This window comes from Morone saxatilis, unplaced genomic scaffold, assembly GCF_004916995.1.
Source record: "Morone saxatilis isolate NCDOM2014 unplaced genomic scaffold, NCSU_SB_2.0 Contig22, whole genome shotgun sequence".
Classification (NCBI taxonomy): domain Eukaryota; kingdom Metazoa; phylum Chordata; class Actinopteri; family Moronidae; genus Morone; species Morone saxatilis.
Window position 1 is genome coordinate 6749213 of NW_023339785.1, and position 16399 is coordinate 6765611.

Below are 16399 nucleotides of genomic sequence, written 5' to 3' on the forward strand. Positions count from 1 at the left end.
TGATTCATCTGTCATTTAACCAGCATCTTCCACTTGGCAGGTATTAATTTCGGGCTATCGTCATGGAAAAATCGAAAAGCTCAAGAAGTGTTATTGTGTGAAACTACCACTAGTTTTACTAAAACTGCTTTAGCTTGGACAACTATTCATGAATCAACGAAAGGTTGGGTGAGGCGGTGTTTTTTTTTTTAAAGAGGGGCACTCATGTATGGCAAGAGTTCACAGGTGAGGTTTCAGGGGTGGGGAAGAGGGGGTGGGTCAGTGAGAAGGGGATAAGTATGTGCTTTTGAAGATGAAGCAGATGGATTAGTGTTATCTGAGCTCTGTCTCTGTCTCTCTTTCTCCAGGTAGAATGGGCCGAAGACTGAATGGACTGAAGAAGTGACCCGAAGCGGGGGAGGAGAGTTTGAGGGGGGAAATCGGTACAAGGCGAGAATCACAACCAGAGGAAGAAGAGGAGGGGGGAGAAAAGAGTGAAATAATCCAGTAGCAAGCGTCTCAGGAGAGCGTTGTGGTGAAGGGGAGGGAGTTGGATACCCAGCATGCAGGAAGCATGGAACGGGTGAGGGAGCAGCGGCCTTTCTGCTCGCTGTCCAAGAGCCAGAGAGACCGAGAGAGATACTGCGAGAGAGACAAGGATCGGGAGCGCCGTTACACAGCCTCTTCGGCTGACCGGGAGGAGGGAGCCTGCCGCGTACCCACTCAGAAATCCTACAGCTCCAGCGAAACGCTCCAGGCCTTTGACCATGACCCTTCACGAATGCTGTTTGGAGGCAGAGTCAAGGAGATGGTCCACAAGGAAAGTGCAGAGTACAGCAGGCCAGGTTAGCAAGAACAAATGTTTACTTGAGCCTTGCATTGTATGATCTTTAATAATAGCAGCTGAATCTTTATAATATGAGCTAAGTGGTGTGGCCATGGATAAGAGGAAGACAATTATGTTTCACTGTGAAGCCCACATTATCAGTGTGATGACCACGGCTACAAAAAATATGATTTCTATTTAAAAATGTCTTTTTGGAAGTTTTGCGTCTCCAATTCAGAAGAAGATGACACGTAAATATGACAAACAATAAAATCCTTATATCCGTGTTCATTTGCTGATGTTCAACATTGTGAAGGGTCATTATTAAATGAACATGGATGCAGAATATTTTGTTGTTTGTTGTGTTTACTAAGCTCTACCATTTCACAGTTTTATCCTCCACTTAATCTGTGCAAGTTTGACAAATAGCAATGGGATGCTGGGATGCTAGACAGTCGTAAACACAATTAAATAATGTCAAACAAAGGCGCAGCGTTTTTATTTTTCCAAACTTTTAGAGAAAACTCACACTGGTTGTAATATAATGGGCCACTATGACCTTATAAAATGTTCATACCCTGCTGGACTATGTTAAAATAATAAGGAAAAATGCTCAGTAAATAACCCTCTCTTTTAATTGGCTGTTAGAAACTGCTCTGATTTCTGTAATTAAAAAGTTTGAGCAGTTTATTCTATTTTATGGCACTCCTTTGGCTCATAAAATTGCAATTAGAAAATCTATCCATTACTGCCTTACATTTTCTTGGTGCTAATTGGTGCCCATTTTAGAAATAATGGGATTATGATGAAGTTGTGGGAAGAATGCTGTTTTTCTTTATTTCTTTTTAAAATTCAGGCATTTAATGTTAATGACTGTTTCTTACATCATCACAGTAAATGTCAGATTTATTTTTCATATGGTGGTGTGAAGAGGACATATTTTGTGTAGATGAGTGTAGATAGATACAGCTGCTCATTGTGCTCTGTGTGTGTGTGTGTGTGTGTGTGTGTGTGTGTGAGATGGTGTATGAACATCTTTAATCTAATGACCCTTTTAAATGGTATGGACTTTAATGTTAAATCTATATCCTGTAGCATTTTAACTCTTTTGAAGCATTATCATTTTCAAATATGGTACTTTAAGAGGGTTTTTTTCACCATACACAACAACACAAAATACATTTAAAATCAATTTCACTTTGTGACCTCATATTTGACATATAGTCATTTTTAAATATCCACAAATCAGCACAAACTTCTTTTAAATGGTGTAGTATTTATTTTTTGTGTGTATTGGCAACCTTGACACATGTGACCTTGAAATTTAAAAAAATTATTGATTCATGCCATTGCAGTACCAATGATTTCTACTATGTAAGTGAATAAATAGTAAATATTTTTGCTTTTAAACGAGCTTATCTGATGGCATTCACATCTAAAATACATTTAAATTGCAATACAGAAAAGGAAGACTTGGATCAATCACATATATATTTTTTACATTGGCTATCAGTGTCATACTGACCAGATGGCAAATAATATAATGTGTATGATTGGATATAGGTTTTTAAAAAACAGATATGCAGCAAGTGAAACATTTAAGAATATTTCCTTGTTAGTTCTGTGACTGCGACCTAATGAGGCCATGATGAGTTATTTTCATTTATTGGCAATATGTGTGTGTCTGTGTCTATTTAAAAATAAATATTTATTTTGCTTAGATGCTGCTGTGTCTCTAAAGGCATGGCAGGCTATTATTTTATTTTCAGTGCCCCAGAGTCTTAAGTAATTTCAAATGAACAGACAACAAATTTATGGCAATGATTTATTGTGAAAGAGACTGTCTGAAACAATTTCTCAAAACAATAAATAATAAATGGGGAAATAGCATTCTTCTTCAATTTTTTATACGTGTAGATGAACACAAGCTTGATTTTAGGTGATTTGTTTTGTGTTTAAATGTCTAATCAAAGGAAGTCTTCTTGAAAATCTCTATTATTTAAAAAAAAAAAAGTATGAGCTGCAGTGTGATTTAAGTGAAAGAAAAATCTGTAGAGCATCTTGATAAGTTGATGAGTGTTAAGTAGCTTGGGAGGATGTTGTTAAGGCTTTAATTTAACAATCACCCCCTCCCCCGCCACCCTGCTCTTAGGTTAAGTGTTTTTTTAAGTAGCCCTGCTCTTGGCCATTAACCCGCGTTGTTGCTTGGTTTGTTAACTTTACAACTTCTGTCATTCACAGGGCAGACATTTTCGCTGAGGCAACTTGGGATCTGTGAGCCACCGGCTCGCAGGGGCTTGGCAGTATGCCCTGAGACGGGCCTCTCCCACCCACTCAGCAGCTACTCCAGAGGACCGGTCGCTACAGAAAACCATGAACCTGTATCACCGGAACGTACCATGACTCTTTGGGGAACGGGGGCAAAGTCAGGGCAGAATTCATGCCTTTCCAGTCGCTCTAACTCAGCACTCACCCTCACTGACACAGAAATGGACAATAAATCGGACAACGAGATGGGTGAGTAGGGTGCACTTTACATTTTTTTATCTTTAAAATAGCATATTTGTTTGCGGCTCATGCTTTCATTGCCTTTCAAAGGGCCCCTGTGTAGAGAAAGCAGCAGTGGTAGGTTGGATTATGGTTGGCGCTGGAGACAAGGAGCTGATTGGTGGAGGGAAGTGGAGGCGCGATTGGTGGGGCTGGTATCTGGAGAGGCATTTTGCAGCTGCTTTTCTTTGGATCAAAGGCGTGATTCCTCGCCGCATGCGGAAAAGAATGTGGCCTTCCGATTGAGCAGTTGCTAGTCACCTGGTTCTTCTCCACAGGAAGCAGAGGAGTTTGATAAAGTTTCCCCATGGGCTAGCGTATAATCAAAGATAGCTTTGTGTGCCTCAGTCAGAGATTTTGCTTAGAAATTCTGCAGTGGTTGACTGGGCATGCACAATGACTGATTAAATGGGTACAATGGTTTGAAGTGCAAATTTGTTCATGCTGGAAACCTGAGACGGAGTAGTGAGGTTCTCTGTTTGAAGAGGGCAAATCTTTGTTGCGTCAAACGGAGGCAGTGCATATAAGTTGTACACAGGTTTTTTTTTTTAATGTAATCTGGCTGGTTTTGTTATCATTACTTCCTAAAAGGTTAGTTTGCAGTTTGGAAACTCCTTTATATCTCTCGTAATACACTTTAAATCTGCATTTAGTGCTGGTTATCAACAGTATTCTCCTTTCAGCTGTTTTTTTTAATTTTCTTTCAGCCTATGCTTTATATCTCTCCCCCATCATTGCATTTATCCTCTCAGCTTTGCATGTTTTAGTGTAAATCTTTAAAATTTCTCCCCTGATGTTGAGTGCTCCTGACACTGCACGTCATTCATCATCATCATAGTGTGAGCCGTCACCATTACAACACATTCAATGTAAAGCTCTAATTATTATTTTAAGAAACCGATGATCTCAAAGAGTGGCAGGCAGTTAAAATAATTAGGGTTGATTACACTTTCCTGGCAAGAACATTAAGGAGAGGGTGAAAACGGAAAGTGTCTTGTGTTCATGTGCTATCAATTTTTTTATTCTGAAAACATTGGCTACAGTCTGACATTTGAGACAAGTCATTTTCTTAATGGCGGTATTCATCATAGTGAGCTTGTCTCGGGGGGGGGGGGGGGGGACTGAATAAGTCTTTTACCTTTTCAACCCTATGTATTTGTTCCAGTGTCTGGCCTTTGCTTTGGCCCAATACACTGTATACATTTATGAGTCACTAAAAGCTCAGACTAACCACAGAGGTGCCGGTAAACATAACCCTAACCTCCTTAGCTCTCGACTGCAGTCATATTTGTTGCTGTACATGCCGAGCACGAAACCATACCGCCAGTCATTGCTCCGTCCTGTTAGACAATGCAGAGTCGAGCTTCAATATTGAGCTTCGATTGCACCTGCCCGTCGCCGATTCAACTGCATGAGCAAACACACACACACCACACACCACACTAGGCCCCCTTGGCATACCTCCTCTGGAGTTTCTTTTGGAAACGTCTCAAGAAGCTGCTGCTGATTGGCTCTAGTTAGTTAGCACAACGTTCCACTGAGACTTTATCTAACTCCCTATTGTCTCAATTAGGTTGATTATAGGGAAAATAAATAATAGCTGCTATATCCTTATCCCAGGTGACATGCTTTTTAATGTTAAAGAATTCATTATTTTATATGTATGTTTTTCTGTTCTTCCCATTGTTAATATGCTGAGACGTTCTGTAGGAAGAACGATGTGAGTCGTGTTGTAATTTAAAATTCCAACCTTTTTTTTTTTTTTTTACTATTTTTGACTATGCTTTCATCATATAGATTTATAGCGAGAGAAGAAAACTTGCAGTGTTCACTCTATAGATCTTGGTCTTTTTTTTTTTTTTTGTCAGGAGGCATTGCACTTTTGACTTTCACTATTTAATGAAGCAGCTAAGAGAAATGACCCATCTAAAGGTTTCCATCAACTGAATATGCATGCAGAAGCTCCGACAAGGGGCCGTTCAGCCCCACTTATTCATAAATGAACTCAATATTTCATTCTAATTTGCTCTGTTCTACAGAGTGTTCGACACAGACAAGTACCAAAGCCTCAGCATATTCACAGAGCACGGCATCTGCAAATGTTAACCTCCTTGATCCAAGGGAAAGAGGTCCACCCTTTTTTAAAGATGAAAACCAGAGTGGTCATCTTGCCCATCTGCAGCTTTAAATGATCCACTGAGTGCAGCCACCGAGACAGAGTAAGAGTGGTTGTTCTCTGAAGTGATGCATTTGCATTTCAGCACCGATGACGTTAACTGAAGTATATTTTTCAATTTCTCTGGAATAAAGAGGATCCATTCAGTGAAAGAGCTATCAATTAAGTGTCAATGATTTTTAACTAAAACTGTTTCATATCCATATTTTTACTTATTATAATTCCACTGCTACTAATATATAGGATGGATCAAATGCAAGAAAATTTATCTGCTGAAGCAATGTGTGATAACACTAAGTCTGAATGTTGTAGCTGATTCTAATATATCGTATTAATATTACTATATATAGTAGCATATAACTATAGATATTTTTTTTTTTTTTTAAGCCAAGCTCTTAATTGCATTATATAGACCCATCATATTTCAACTGTTTACATCAATCATAACAGATTACTTATGATGCAACATGAAGTTGTTGGATTTTTTATGGAAAAAGAGAGAAGAAGAAATCTGTTAAGCAGCTTTCATTGATTTTGCACTTAACATTATCCCCTGCCACTGACAGAATCACTTGAAAACAAAATCGATTGATTAAAGCATCCGTTTTATTGGTTTTCTAGTTGTAACAATCGCCATGTGATTCCTAAGCAGTCCTTGCATAACTCAATAGTTAAAACCATCCTGTTTACACATATTGGTATCTCCAACATGAGCAGTACACACCATAGCCTGCTTTCACCAAATAAACGAAACAGAGCCTTCAATTCTAAGGCCCTTAGAAGATATTTATAAATTGTTTATTTATTTTATAAAAAAGCAAAAATCAGATAAACAATTCATGTTTTTTTTTCTGTAACTCTGTATATAATTTTACTTTTTAAAGTCTCCGTGCTCACTGTGCTATTCTTGTAAATGTATTGAAAAATAAACCTTTTCTCCTCATACAGAAATAAACAAACAAAAACACACCCTCACATACATATATGCTCACCTACTGTCTCATGTTATATTAGTACAGTGACATGTACCAGCTGTATAGTGTTAGACTTCACGTCTGTTGGGGGTGTATCTCGGCTATAAGTGGCACTTATGGATAAAAAGTGGATAAAAAAGAAATGTTTGCACTTGAGGTGAGACAAAATGGAGGTTAACTGTAAGTTTTTCTGAGTCATAATATTAAGAGCACGTTGACTACTGAAGATGAGAAGAAAAAATTACCAAACTAAAGCCCCATTCCCACAGCAACATTATAATAAAATAACTTTGTGTAATAAATTAATTACATCTGCATTATATGAAATTAATTTTATATGGAGAAATATAATCACTGCTGCCGCAGTTAGTTTTCTAAAAATTTTTTTTTTTTTATCGCTTGGAACCTTATAATTTAGCGAATTCAACAGAGAAAATCTATTAAATGCATTATAAAATGCTACTGTACTGGTAATGACTGAAGGATGAGAGAAATGCACATAGGAGCAAAGAATACAATGGACCTGCTTTTCAGACACTAATTACAGATGGAAATACCTAGACACGGAATTGGTTTCATAAGGTGACCTCGGTCTTTACTAAAGCAATATTTGCGCTGGAAATTGTAGATTAAGAAATTATACAAACAGTGGATTTGCATGGGTTAGGAAGTGGGTCACTAGACGTCCCTCGTGTTTTTTCAGCCCCACACAGGCAGGCAGTCGGTGAGGAATTTGTTTAAATGTCTTGGAAAATTGAAAATAGATAATTGGACTAACCATGCACTCTTGCTCTTCTTGTAAAATTGGATTTTTATGTACTCTGTAATAGATGGAATGCAATTTTGTCAACGCATTTTAATTTAAAATGCCTTAAATTTCAGATTTAAAGTCTCAAAATACATGTGAACTCATCTTCGGCGGTGCTGTACCACCGGTTCTGGTAGAAAACACTGAAGATGCTCCATTTTTAAATCACTTCGTAAACAAAGTCAACTGTGGCGTAGAAGCCGTCAACAGGGGTTGCCATTCCGCAGTTACCAGGCTGCTACAGCACTTAACCGCAATGTATTTTTTATGTTTGAATATTAAATTATTATACTTTAAGTTCAAGCGTTGTTGTGATATACAGTATATTATATTCATATATATTCTTAGGTCAGCATGTAAAAGTGAACACAGCTATGGAGAAAGATTTTTTTGTTGACAGCACTGGCTTTAGAATCAATATTATACCCCTCATAAAACATGAATGACTGCACGAAACAGAAACATAGCGTGGCCCAGTTGAGTTGTATTCCTAATAGGGTGTGAAAAAGCTTGCACTGACTTGTTAGGTACTGCAGCTACAGCACTGCAGTACCTCGTGACAGCTCTCCGCGGCTGTATAAACCGTCACACACAGGGTTTATCATTCAGTGGAGGGGCTTGACGTCTACTGACCCCTGGTTAGGAGAGAGGGGACTTCCAGTGCAATGCCTGTCATCCTTTGTTAAAGAAGCATCACTTGCTCTGGCCTGCACCTTCTGTCCAAAGTAATGTTTGAAGACGAAGAAAATCCTCCCTTTGTCCCTTTTGATGTTTTCATGGAAGATGGCTGGTGTGGATGTAGTAGTCCCTTTACTGCAACGCTCATGTGTGGGACTGTTTACAAGGGGTTGTGTCAGAAAATAATTTCAGTTTGTCCAAGTCACAGGTCTACATTTCAGTCGTACACATTTTACAGTTGAGTGTAGCTCACAGATTCATTGTGTGAACAGTGCCAGTAAAAGGTTAATTAAATCAGTAGAGGAGTCACAGCAAAATGTGGTGTAGCACAGCAAGCACCAAAGGCTTTTTGGGTGGGAGTATGAAAGCGTATCAGACACCCTCTTAACATGCTTCTCTGTGTGCATGTATTCATGTTCTTTCTCTGCACCTCTCCCTCTCTTCTGTCTCACGTACGTACACACACGCACGCGTGCACACTCGCATATCTCACTTTGTTTCTCACACTTTATCTCTCTAAGATTAGAAAAATCAAGCGCGAGTGCAGGCATCTACACACACGCACAAACACACACGTGCACGTGGGACGTCACGCTGACGAAGGTGACACGCCATCTGTCAAACTCCTGTCTCAGATCTGCGCCTTGTATTGTGACAGTGGAATCAGCTCTATTGATCGTAGCAGGCAGAAATCCTCCCTCGCCACTTTCATAATTCAATATGGCACAAGCCGACCACAAAAAGAATAAATAACATCAGAGAGGGTTTTTTTTGGTCAAAAGGGCTGGCCATCTGTGATGTTTTTTGAAGATTACTCCAAAACTGGCAGAGAAAACAGTTCCATCGTTTGTTAATAGGAGCTGGGAAGGTGTCTGAGCTTTATCTGGTGTCTCATCAAAGGAGGAGGCGTGCTTTGATTGCCATCATTTATAGTCATCACTTCCCTGCTTGCTAGCCCTGTCACCGGTTAAGTGCTCATATTGTTAGTGCTCGGGGTGGCAGGGGATGTGGGATATGGCAGTGACATGCCAAGGTGTCACAGCAGGCGTTGAGCTCATCAGTGCTGTGAAAAGATCTCTGGTTTCTATTTTGGAGCAGTTGGGAACGCCTGGAGGAAGTCATTGCGTCCCTGTTCCTGTGCAGAGCAAAGGTCGGTGACATTTGAGCCTTCGGTAAAGCAGATGACAAACTGACCACCGATGTCGGAATTGTATGAATGTTTCCTTTTTAACGGCTCTACACCGTGATGCATTGTATGTGTGAGTTTTTATGTGTGCTGGGAGTATATGTGCGTGCAGACACATTCTTGTGAACACATTAACACAACAGCAACACATGGTGAAAAACTCTCTGCTCACACCACAGCTACCCCCTACAGAGTGGATGATCTGATTAGACTCTGGAGTGTCTTGCTGTATAAATTTGCATATTAATAAGGGAAAACAGATTTTCTTGAAACTACTATATCCCCTTAATACTTAGAATAGAGTTCATACTAATATCATCTGCATCATTGATAATGAATGCATTAATCATCATACAAGACTGGCATAACTTATTCTTAAATGTGATGATGGTTATGATTTGATTTTTTCAGCATTTCTGTCTAGTACAGAATCTTGATAGTGTGTTCCATCAATAATACAAATAAATATATTGCATTTTCTCTATTTAAAGAGTTCAAAATATGGAGTTTTTTTTTTTCAATTAATCGATAAATCATTTAAGATCATAGGATTGTAAAAAATATCCCTCACAACTTCTTAGATCTCAACACGATGTCTTTAAAGGTCCTGTTCTGTTTGTCCAACAGTCTAAAACGCAAAGATATTATATTTACATTCGGGAGAAAAAAGCAACAAATCCTCACAACCGTCAATATTTTTTACCTTGTAAATCACTTCAATGATTAATCCATTCTAAATATAGATATGATGTAAAATTTTCTTTACATCCAGTAATTAATTAATCAACTTAATTGTTTTATCCTTAGTCCAAAGGTTGACACTCAGTTACCATGCTGTGTCTGTAATTTGCCAATAAAAAGTCCAGTTTCAAGTGGAGCACTTGTGTGTAAATGAGTATTTCGGTTAATCTGTCAGGGTTGGTGTTTCATAAGTCTGCAGAGATGCAGCTGCACTGTACAAAGCTGTTAACTCTGTCCAACATTTATTTCCTGTCACCTAATCACTGAATATCAACATTTGACTCTCCAACTTTAGTTTTACCCAGTTTTTCTGAGAAGGACTGACAACACTGTCTAAGCCCGTACTTGGTTTGGTCTAATCACTCGCGGGGCGCCTGACTGCGGGACATGTTATTACGATTAGGAATTACTCTGCAGTTGTCAATTACAAGGGCCACTATTTACCGTCCTCAAGAGAAAATGGCTCATTTCATTTCATCACACAGCCTAATTGGCTGATTGTATTACCATGCAACACGGAAATAGTCAGGAAGCCATTTTATACTCTATGAATATCAATTGAAGAAACATGGATTAGCATGTTGGTCCAATTGTGTTGCACATCATTATATGTTTGACTGGTATCTCCTCAGCAACCGTCAATGTTTTTTTCTAAACCCAGAGATCCACTTTAAGCCTCGGGAGATATGGATAAAAATAATATTTAGACATATAGAAAAAGATGCCACACTGATTGCTTGTACAGTGGATGATAAAGGAACTATATATTTTTGCACTCATTGCAAGCAAGTTAAAACTATAATGTTAAGTTTAAATATAAAGTAAAAAAATCTTTAAGTTTTGAAAGAACAAACCAAAGTGGAGAATTCAGGATAGACTGTAGTATCAAGGTCTTTTTTTTAGTTTCATATTGGCTAAAATAGATTTTCTCTCTTTTCTGGGAGCTCCGCCGGGTGTTCAGACGTCGTCCCCAGACTAGCACCAACCCACCAATCTATTTGGATTCATGTCTTCTTCCTTTTACGATATCCTTTCTCTCCCCTATCTTGGGACACAGGAATATTTGTTATATCTATTGTCATGGTGCTGTGGCTTTGACCTTTTGCGCTCCTCAGTATTTGATGCTGGCAATCAAAAAGTTGGAAGTCAAGGTGATTCTTGTGTTGCGGTCTCATCTGAATGTAGAAAATGTCTCTTTTTTTGCTTGTAGTACTCGTAGGTTTCATCTATTGTCACACTAGCCAGTCTTTCCTCTAAATAGTAGGCTTTAAAAAGGTCTTTTGTCCATGGGTTCCAATGTGTCCTTGAGTAAGACTCTGGGCCCAAAACTGCTGTGTTATATGAATCGAGCTATTAATCCAGTTATGTAAACCGTAATAATAAAACCACAGTGTATTCATCGTAAAACCAAAGTAAAACCAGACTAAACAAAACTCAACACTTTTAACAGTCCAAGTAAGTGAGCAAGTATAATGATGAAAATACATGCAAAAATGTATTGTCTTAATTGTGTTGGGCAGCTCTAATTTCCTGTTTGACACAAGCAATTAAAAGCACATTTTAACTGCAAATTGTACCATTGGATCTTCGCTTCGGCAGTGGAAGTGCGTTGGAGTCTTTTTATACACATGAATAAATGTTTCATTAAAAGGCCTTGACTTCAGGAGGATTTCAGGGAGTTTTCATCATGTGAGCTTTTCATCTGGCTCAAACAATGCTACAAATCAAAGGGTTTCGATCTCAATTTACTTTTACTGTATCAAATAGTCTCTAATATTAGGCGGTTAGGAGTTATTAAGGTAAAAGATGTTGATGGAGACTACACAGAATACAGCCTGCTATGTGCTGTTCCCTCTGCATAGAAGAGTTTTGAATATAAAAATATCATGGCTATCATTTTCACTCTGACTGTCCAGCTACCATAGTCCAGATGAAAGAACAGCTTATGGAAATGCTGATATGCTCATCTCAGTTGCTTTAAATTATTAGCAAGCTAAGCCAGCAGCATTGAAATCTTTTGAAACCTATTTTGATATATTTTCGGATCTTGCCTGCCAGGCTACTATATATCTGGATTGCCATACCATGGTAGAGGGTAGTAGGGTTGAAACTAAGCTTATGCTCTTGTAAAATACAATATAAAAAAACGTCATCAGGCAGCATGGGAAAAAAATGTATGTACATTTATTTATATAATTTATTTTGTTTGTTGTTCATTTACTTTTAATTTTATTTATTGACTTAATTGTGCATTAGTTTTTTTTCCATGTACTACTTAACCCTGTAGATTAATACCATGTATAATAATACATGTAAGTAGCAACATAAAAAACAACATTTCACAATTTACTATGTAAAATTTAAAGGCTTTTTTTGATAATGCGTGTCCACTTGAGTTAATGGACATCCTTTTGCCAAATGAAGTTGCGTATTGATCAGGTTTTTATGTTATTTTAGAGACATTATAGACAGTGTATAGTACATCCATCATGCAGATAAAACAACAATTAGGAGTGACATAAAAATGACTGTAAAATTGTGTCTAGATGTCTTCTTGCCAACATGGGACATTTTGTGGCTGAAGCATATTAGTTTATAGTTTTAATAGTACCAATATTTTAAGATATATATTTAATGTTTTTTTAAGTAGTCAAGCGATTATACAGAAATAGACACTGAACCACAGTAGGCTGCTGACAAGACGTCCTGCTCATCTGAGAGACAAGGACAGGGTGGCGGGGCCAGCTAAAACCCTGTAGGATCACTTTACGCTCACAGCTTTCTCTACACGTCATCCCTGTTTCTGTCACTCTTTAGCTAAGGGCACTGAACTACGAGAGAAACAGCCTGAAATAATCTCACTCATTCATGTTTGCATGAAATCTTGGCATTTCTCCTCACTTGCATCAAATCATCCTCTGAGCTGTACAGGTGACAGGATATAAGCCTGATGCCCCCCCCCCCAAAAAAAAAAAAAATGTCTAAGTGTGTTAGCCAAGCTTAAAATAGTTTATACGACAGAATAAAATAGATCAGTATTCCCTAAATTGGCCATTTTTTTTCAGGCCATTTTTGCTGTCCGGGGGAAAAAAATCTCTGCTAAAGGACACTCTTATGGCTGTGTAGAGGGACTTCAAGGGCTGATTGGAAAAAGGGTAATGGTACAAGGAAATCTAGATGAACATACACACTCCCTACACCTACACACACTTGCCTTCCTGAAGGGAGAAAGGTCAGTATCCAGAGGAGGAAATGGTGAGCCATTGTTATGATTGATCACACGGCAAGGTCCAGGGAGGACGCAGTGTCACTTTCATTGTCAAACTCATTATACCACAGAAGAAGATTCCTCCCTCCCCTGCTCGCATGTCCTTTCTCCTCAGCAGTCATGTGAAGAAACCCTTTTGCTGCATGCGGAGATGAGTTGGGCACGTCGAAGTGGAAAGCCAAGTGAAATGTGCTGAACACACACAATATTTTGAGACTATTATGCTTATAGTGGGGAAAATGCATAATTCTGCAACAAGAGAAAAGCAGCTGAAAATACAGAAAAAAAGAGAAAGCATTTTAAATGAGTGCTGCAGTTCTCGCTTGGAATATTAGCAATTTAACAATCACGGTATACAGTCGACAACGAGGAGAACTGCCAAATCAATTAAAATATAACAAAATTGATGTCTTGTAGCCAAAGGCAGCTTGCAAGAGGTTTGGAAGGATATTCTGGTCCTGATTAAAAATGAATGGTATCAGAATACATAAAGCTTTCTGGCCAAGTGCCCAGAGCAAAGCATCCTGAAACTGTGGTCACTTCAGAGGCAAGGGAAAGGCATTAGGTATCCGGGCTATGAAGGGATGCTCAAGTAACAGACTGTTCTCAGTTCAATTCATCTAATCACCAATGCAAACCTAAGCACTTTGCAGATATAGATTTGAGGCCAACGATTGATATTGTATACCATGTAAACTGATTCATGCTCAAAGAAAGGAAACATATTCTCTTGTAAAAGGGTCTCTTCTTCGTATCCTGCCTCGACCTATCCGAGCCGGGCCTTTTATCTTGCTTGAACACAACCCAACACCAACAAACAGAACATGAAACAGAATCCTTAATTTAGTCGACAAAATCTTATTTTCCCTCAAAATGCACTTCTCAATATTACAGTCCGGGCCATGATTGTGGTTTGCGTAATAAAATTACTGATGAATCAGTGTAGAGCTTACATATTTTTTTTACTCTGCTCATCTTGCTTTACATTAGCCCTTTGCGATTTGAGAATACCTGATTGGATTAGGGCTGATTTAGCATCCCAACTGTAATGTAAATATTTTAGGTAAAATAAAACTCACTTCAATCACAAATCACATTATGCATGTTATTTCAATCGTGGTTCCTCCTACATTGAACAGAGTAGCAGTTGTTGGGGTTTTGCCCTCTTTAGAACAAAGACACAGCTTAGTAAATATAAAAGAAATTGAATACAGAAAGAAACAAACAAAATATGGATTTTTGCCACTAAGTACATAATTCAGAATTGTAAAAGACAATGAGGAGTTGAATCCCAACTTGCATACTAGTTGTTTGGGATTGTTTTGCCTCTGTGGTATTGATCCTGCCTACAGGCTTCCAAGAGAGGTGAGGGCAGCCTCTGCCAAGAGTAGAGGTCACTCAGATAAATTGGCCAGGTTGGCTTTTAGCAGCTCCAGGGTCAAAGCCCATTCATCTTATTAGGCCGACGTATCCTTTTAGAGGCCTCAGCAGTAGGATTAGACAATAGAGCAACACCAGGGCATTAGATGACAGACCATTTGGCAAATAGGTTAGAGCAGTTTCCACCTATTGTCTTTTTCTACATTACCCGAAGGAGACGTCTGCACAGTTTTGCATGGCAGCTCTAAAGGTTGGAAGGTTTAGAAAGAGAGATTCTCTCTAGATGGGAACAGGCTGTGTGATTGTCTGAAGAATGCATTTACAAAGTGAATATAGCAAAACAATATTGTAACACATATCCATCCTGACTGTTGTCAAAGACGATATGCCAGTGTGTTTTCAGTTTTGAAGATGTTTTTCACCTGAAAAGGCAATACCTATTTTAAAAAACTCACCCCGTTAGCCCAAACCTTGTTCTTTCCAGGCCTATGCTTTTCTCACCTTCGAATATGATCTTTAAATTTTAACTCTGTTTTCCCGGAGGGGAAATTTGTGTCACAGTAAAACAGACTTGAACATAAAACACAATAAATACATAAAGCATATAGAAAAAAATGCTAATACTCTCCACACAAGCAAAAACTATACATCAGTGACAGCAGATCATAAAACCAGGTGTACATTGTCATCAATATTACATGGAAAACTGATCTCTACTAAAAGGCACTGTTCAATCAGAACTGATTAACAAAATAACTTTTCGTATTATATTTAAAAACTTTTGAGATGGCAACTAGCAATTGGTATATTCTTTATCCATTAATCTGCCAATCATTGAAATTAAATTTCCCATTTTCCCAAAGACTAAAGTGATATCTCAACATATTCACTTTAACATCATAGATGACTTAAATACAGCAAATATTTACAATTGAGAAGCTACAACCTGTGGTATTTGTTTCTGCTTATCTTCATAACAAACTCACTGGGTCTCGATCCAGAGAAAGCTTGACTCACCAAGATTGATCTGTGCCTCGCTCTGTCTTTGGTATCATTTGGTAAAAAATGATCAGACGGGGCAGCTGGGCAAACATGAGCTTCCTTCCTAGAGTTTGCTTATGTCATGTTACATGATTTCTGGGTGTTGAATCTCACATTTGCTGCCATTTGGAGCTGCCAGCATGCAAAATTGCCCAGTTCAGATTTAAGACAAGTTAAATAGCGAAGGTAAGACAATGTCAGTTGTGGCTAATCTACTTTAACTTCATCCAAGAATGGAAAAAAAGTACCTTCAAATATGGGTGATAACTCCTGTTGGTTTAAGAAATTGTTACTTGGCTAAAAATGCTTTATCAAGTGGAATGAAGAGGAAATATCACTCCACATTTGTGTTGTTTCTGCTTGATTTAAAACACAATAAAACCAGTGACTGAATGCATAATGACACAAGTCAAAATAGACATATTGGCACTGTATTGAGTTGTTTATATGCAACTGCTCACCGATTCTCCCCCCAATAATAGCTACAACAGCAACATTCAGTCTTTCAATCATTACTGCAGTGCAGCCTTTACGTCTGATATACTTAATACATTGTTGAAGGAACCCAAACGTGGTGTCAAGATGACACACACAGTTCTCCAGTAATTGGATGCCCCCCCCTCCCCCCTCCCTGCTCCTCACTATTGTTGAGAGAAAAATGTGTTGGCTCTAATTTAAACTCAGCCTCTGACGCTCTTCGCTGCACTTACCAAAAACACTGAAATACATTGACATTTTTCACTATAATGGTGTTACAATGAAATCTCTTTTTCTATTAGCCTTTTTGTAAAGATG

The 16399-nt window shown here is 38.4% G+C and overlaps 1 protein-coding gene across 1 annotated transcript in view; it reads left to right on the top strand.

Annotated features, from left to right (window-relative positions):
- The first annotated feature begins 532 nt into the window (after positions 1 to 532).
- The window catches only part of si:dkey-237h12.3 (teneurin-3), a 119903-nt gene continuing 104036 nt past the window's right edge, over positions 533 to 16399 (top strand). Inside the window, exons 1-2 of the mRNA XM_035669967.1 lie at positions 533 to 824; positions 3047 to 3322. Coding sequence (XP_035525860.1) covers positions 554 to 824; positions 3047 to 3322 — 547 coding nt within the window. The 5' untranslated portion in view covers positions 533 to 553. The remainder of the gene's footprint in view (positions 825 to 3046; positions 3323 to 16399) is intronic.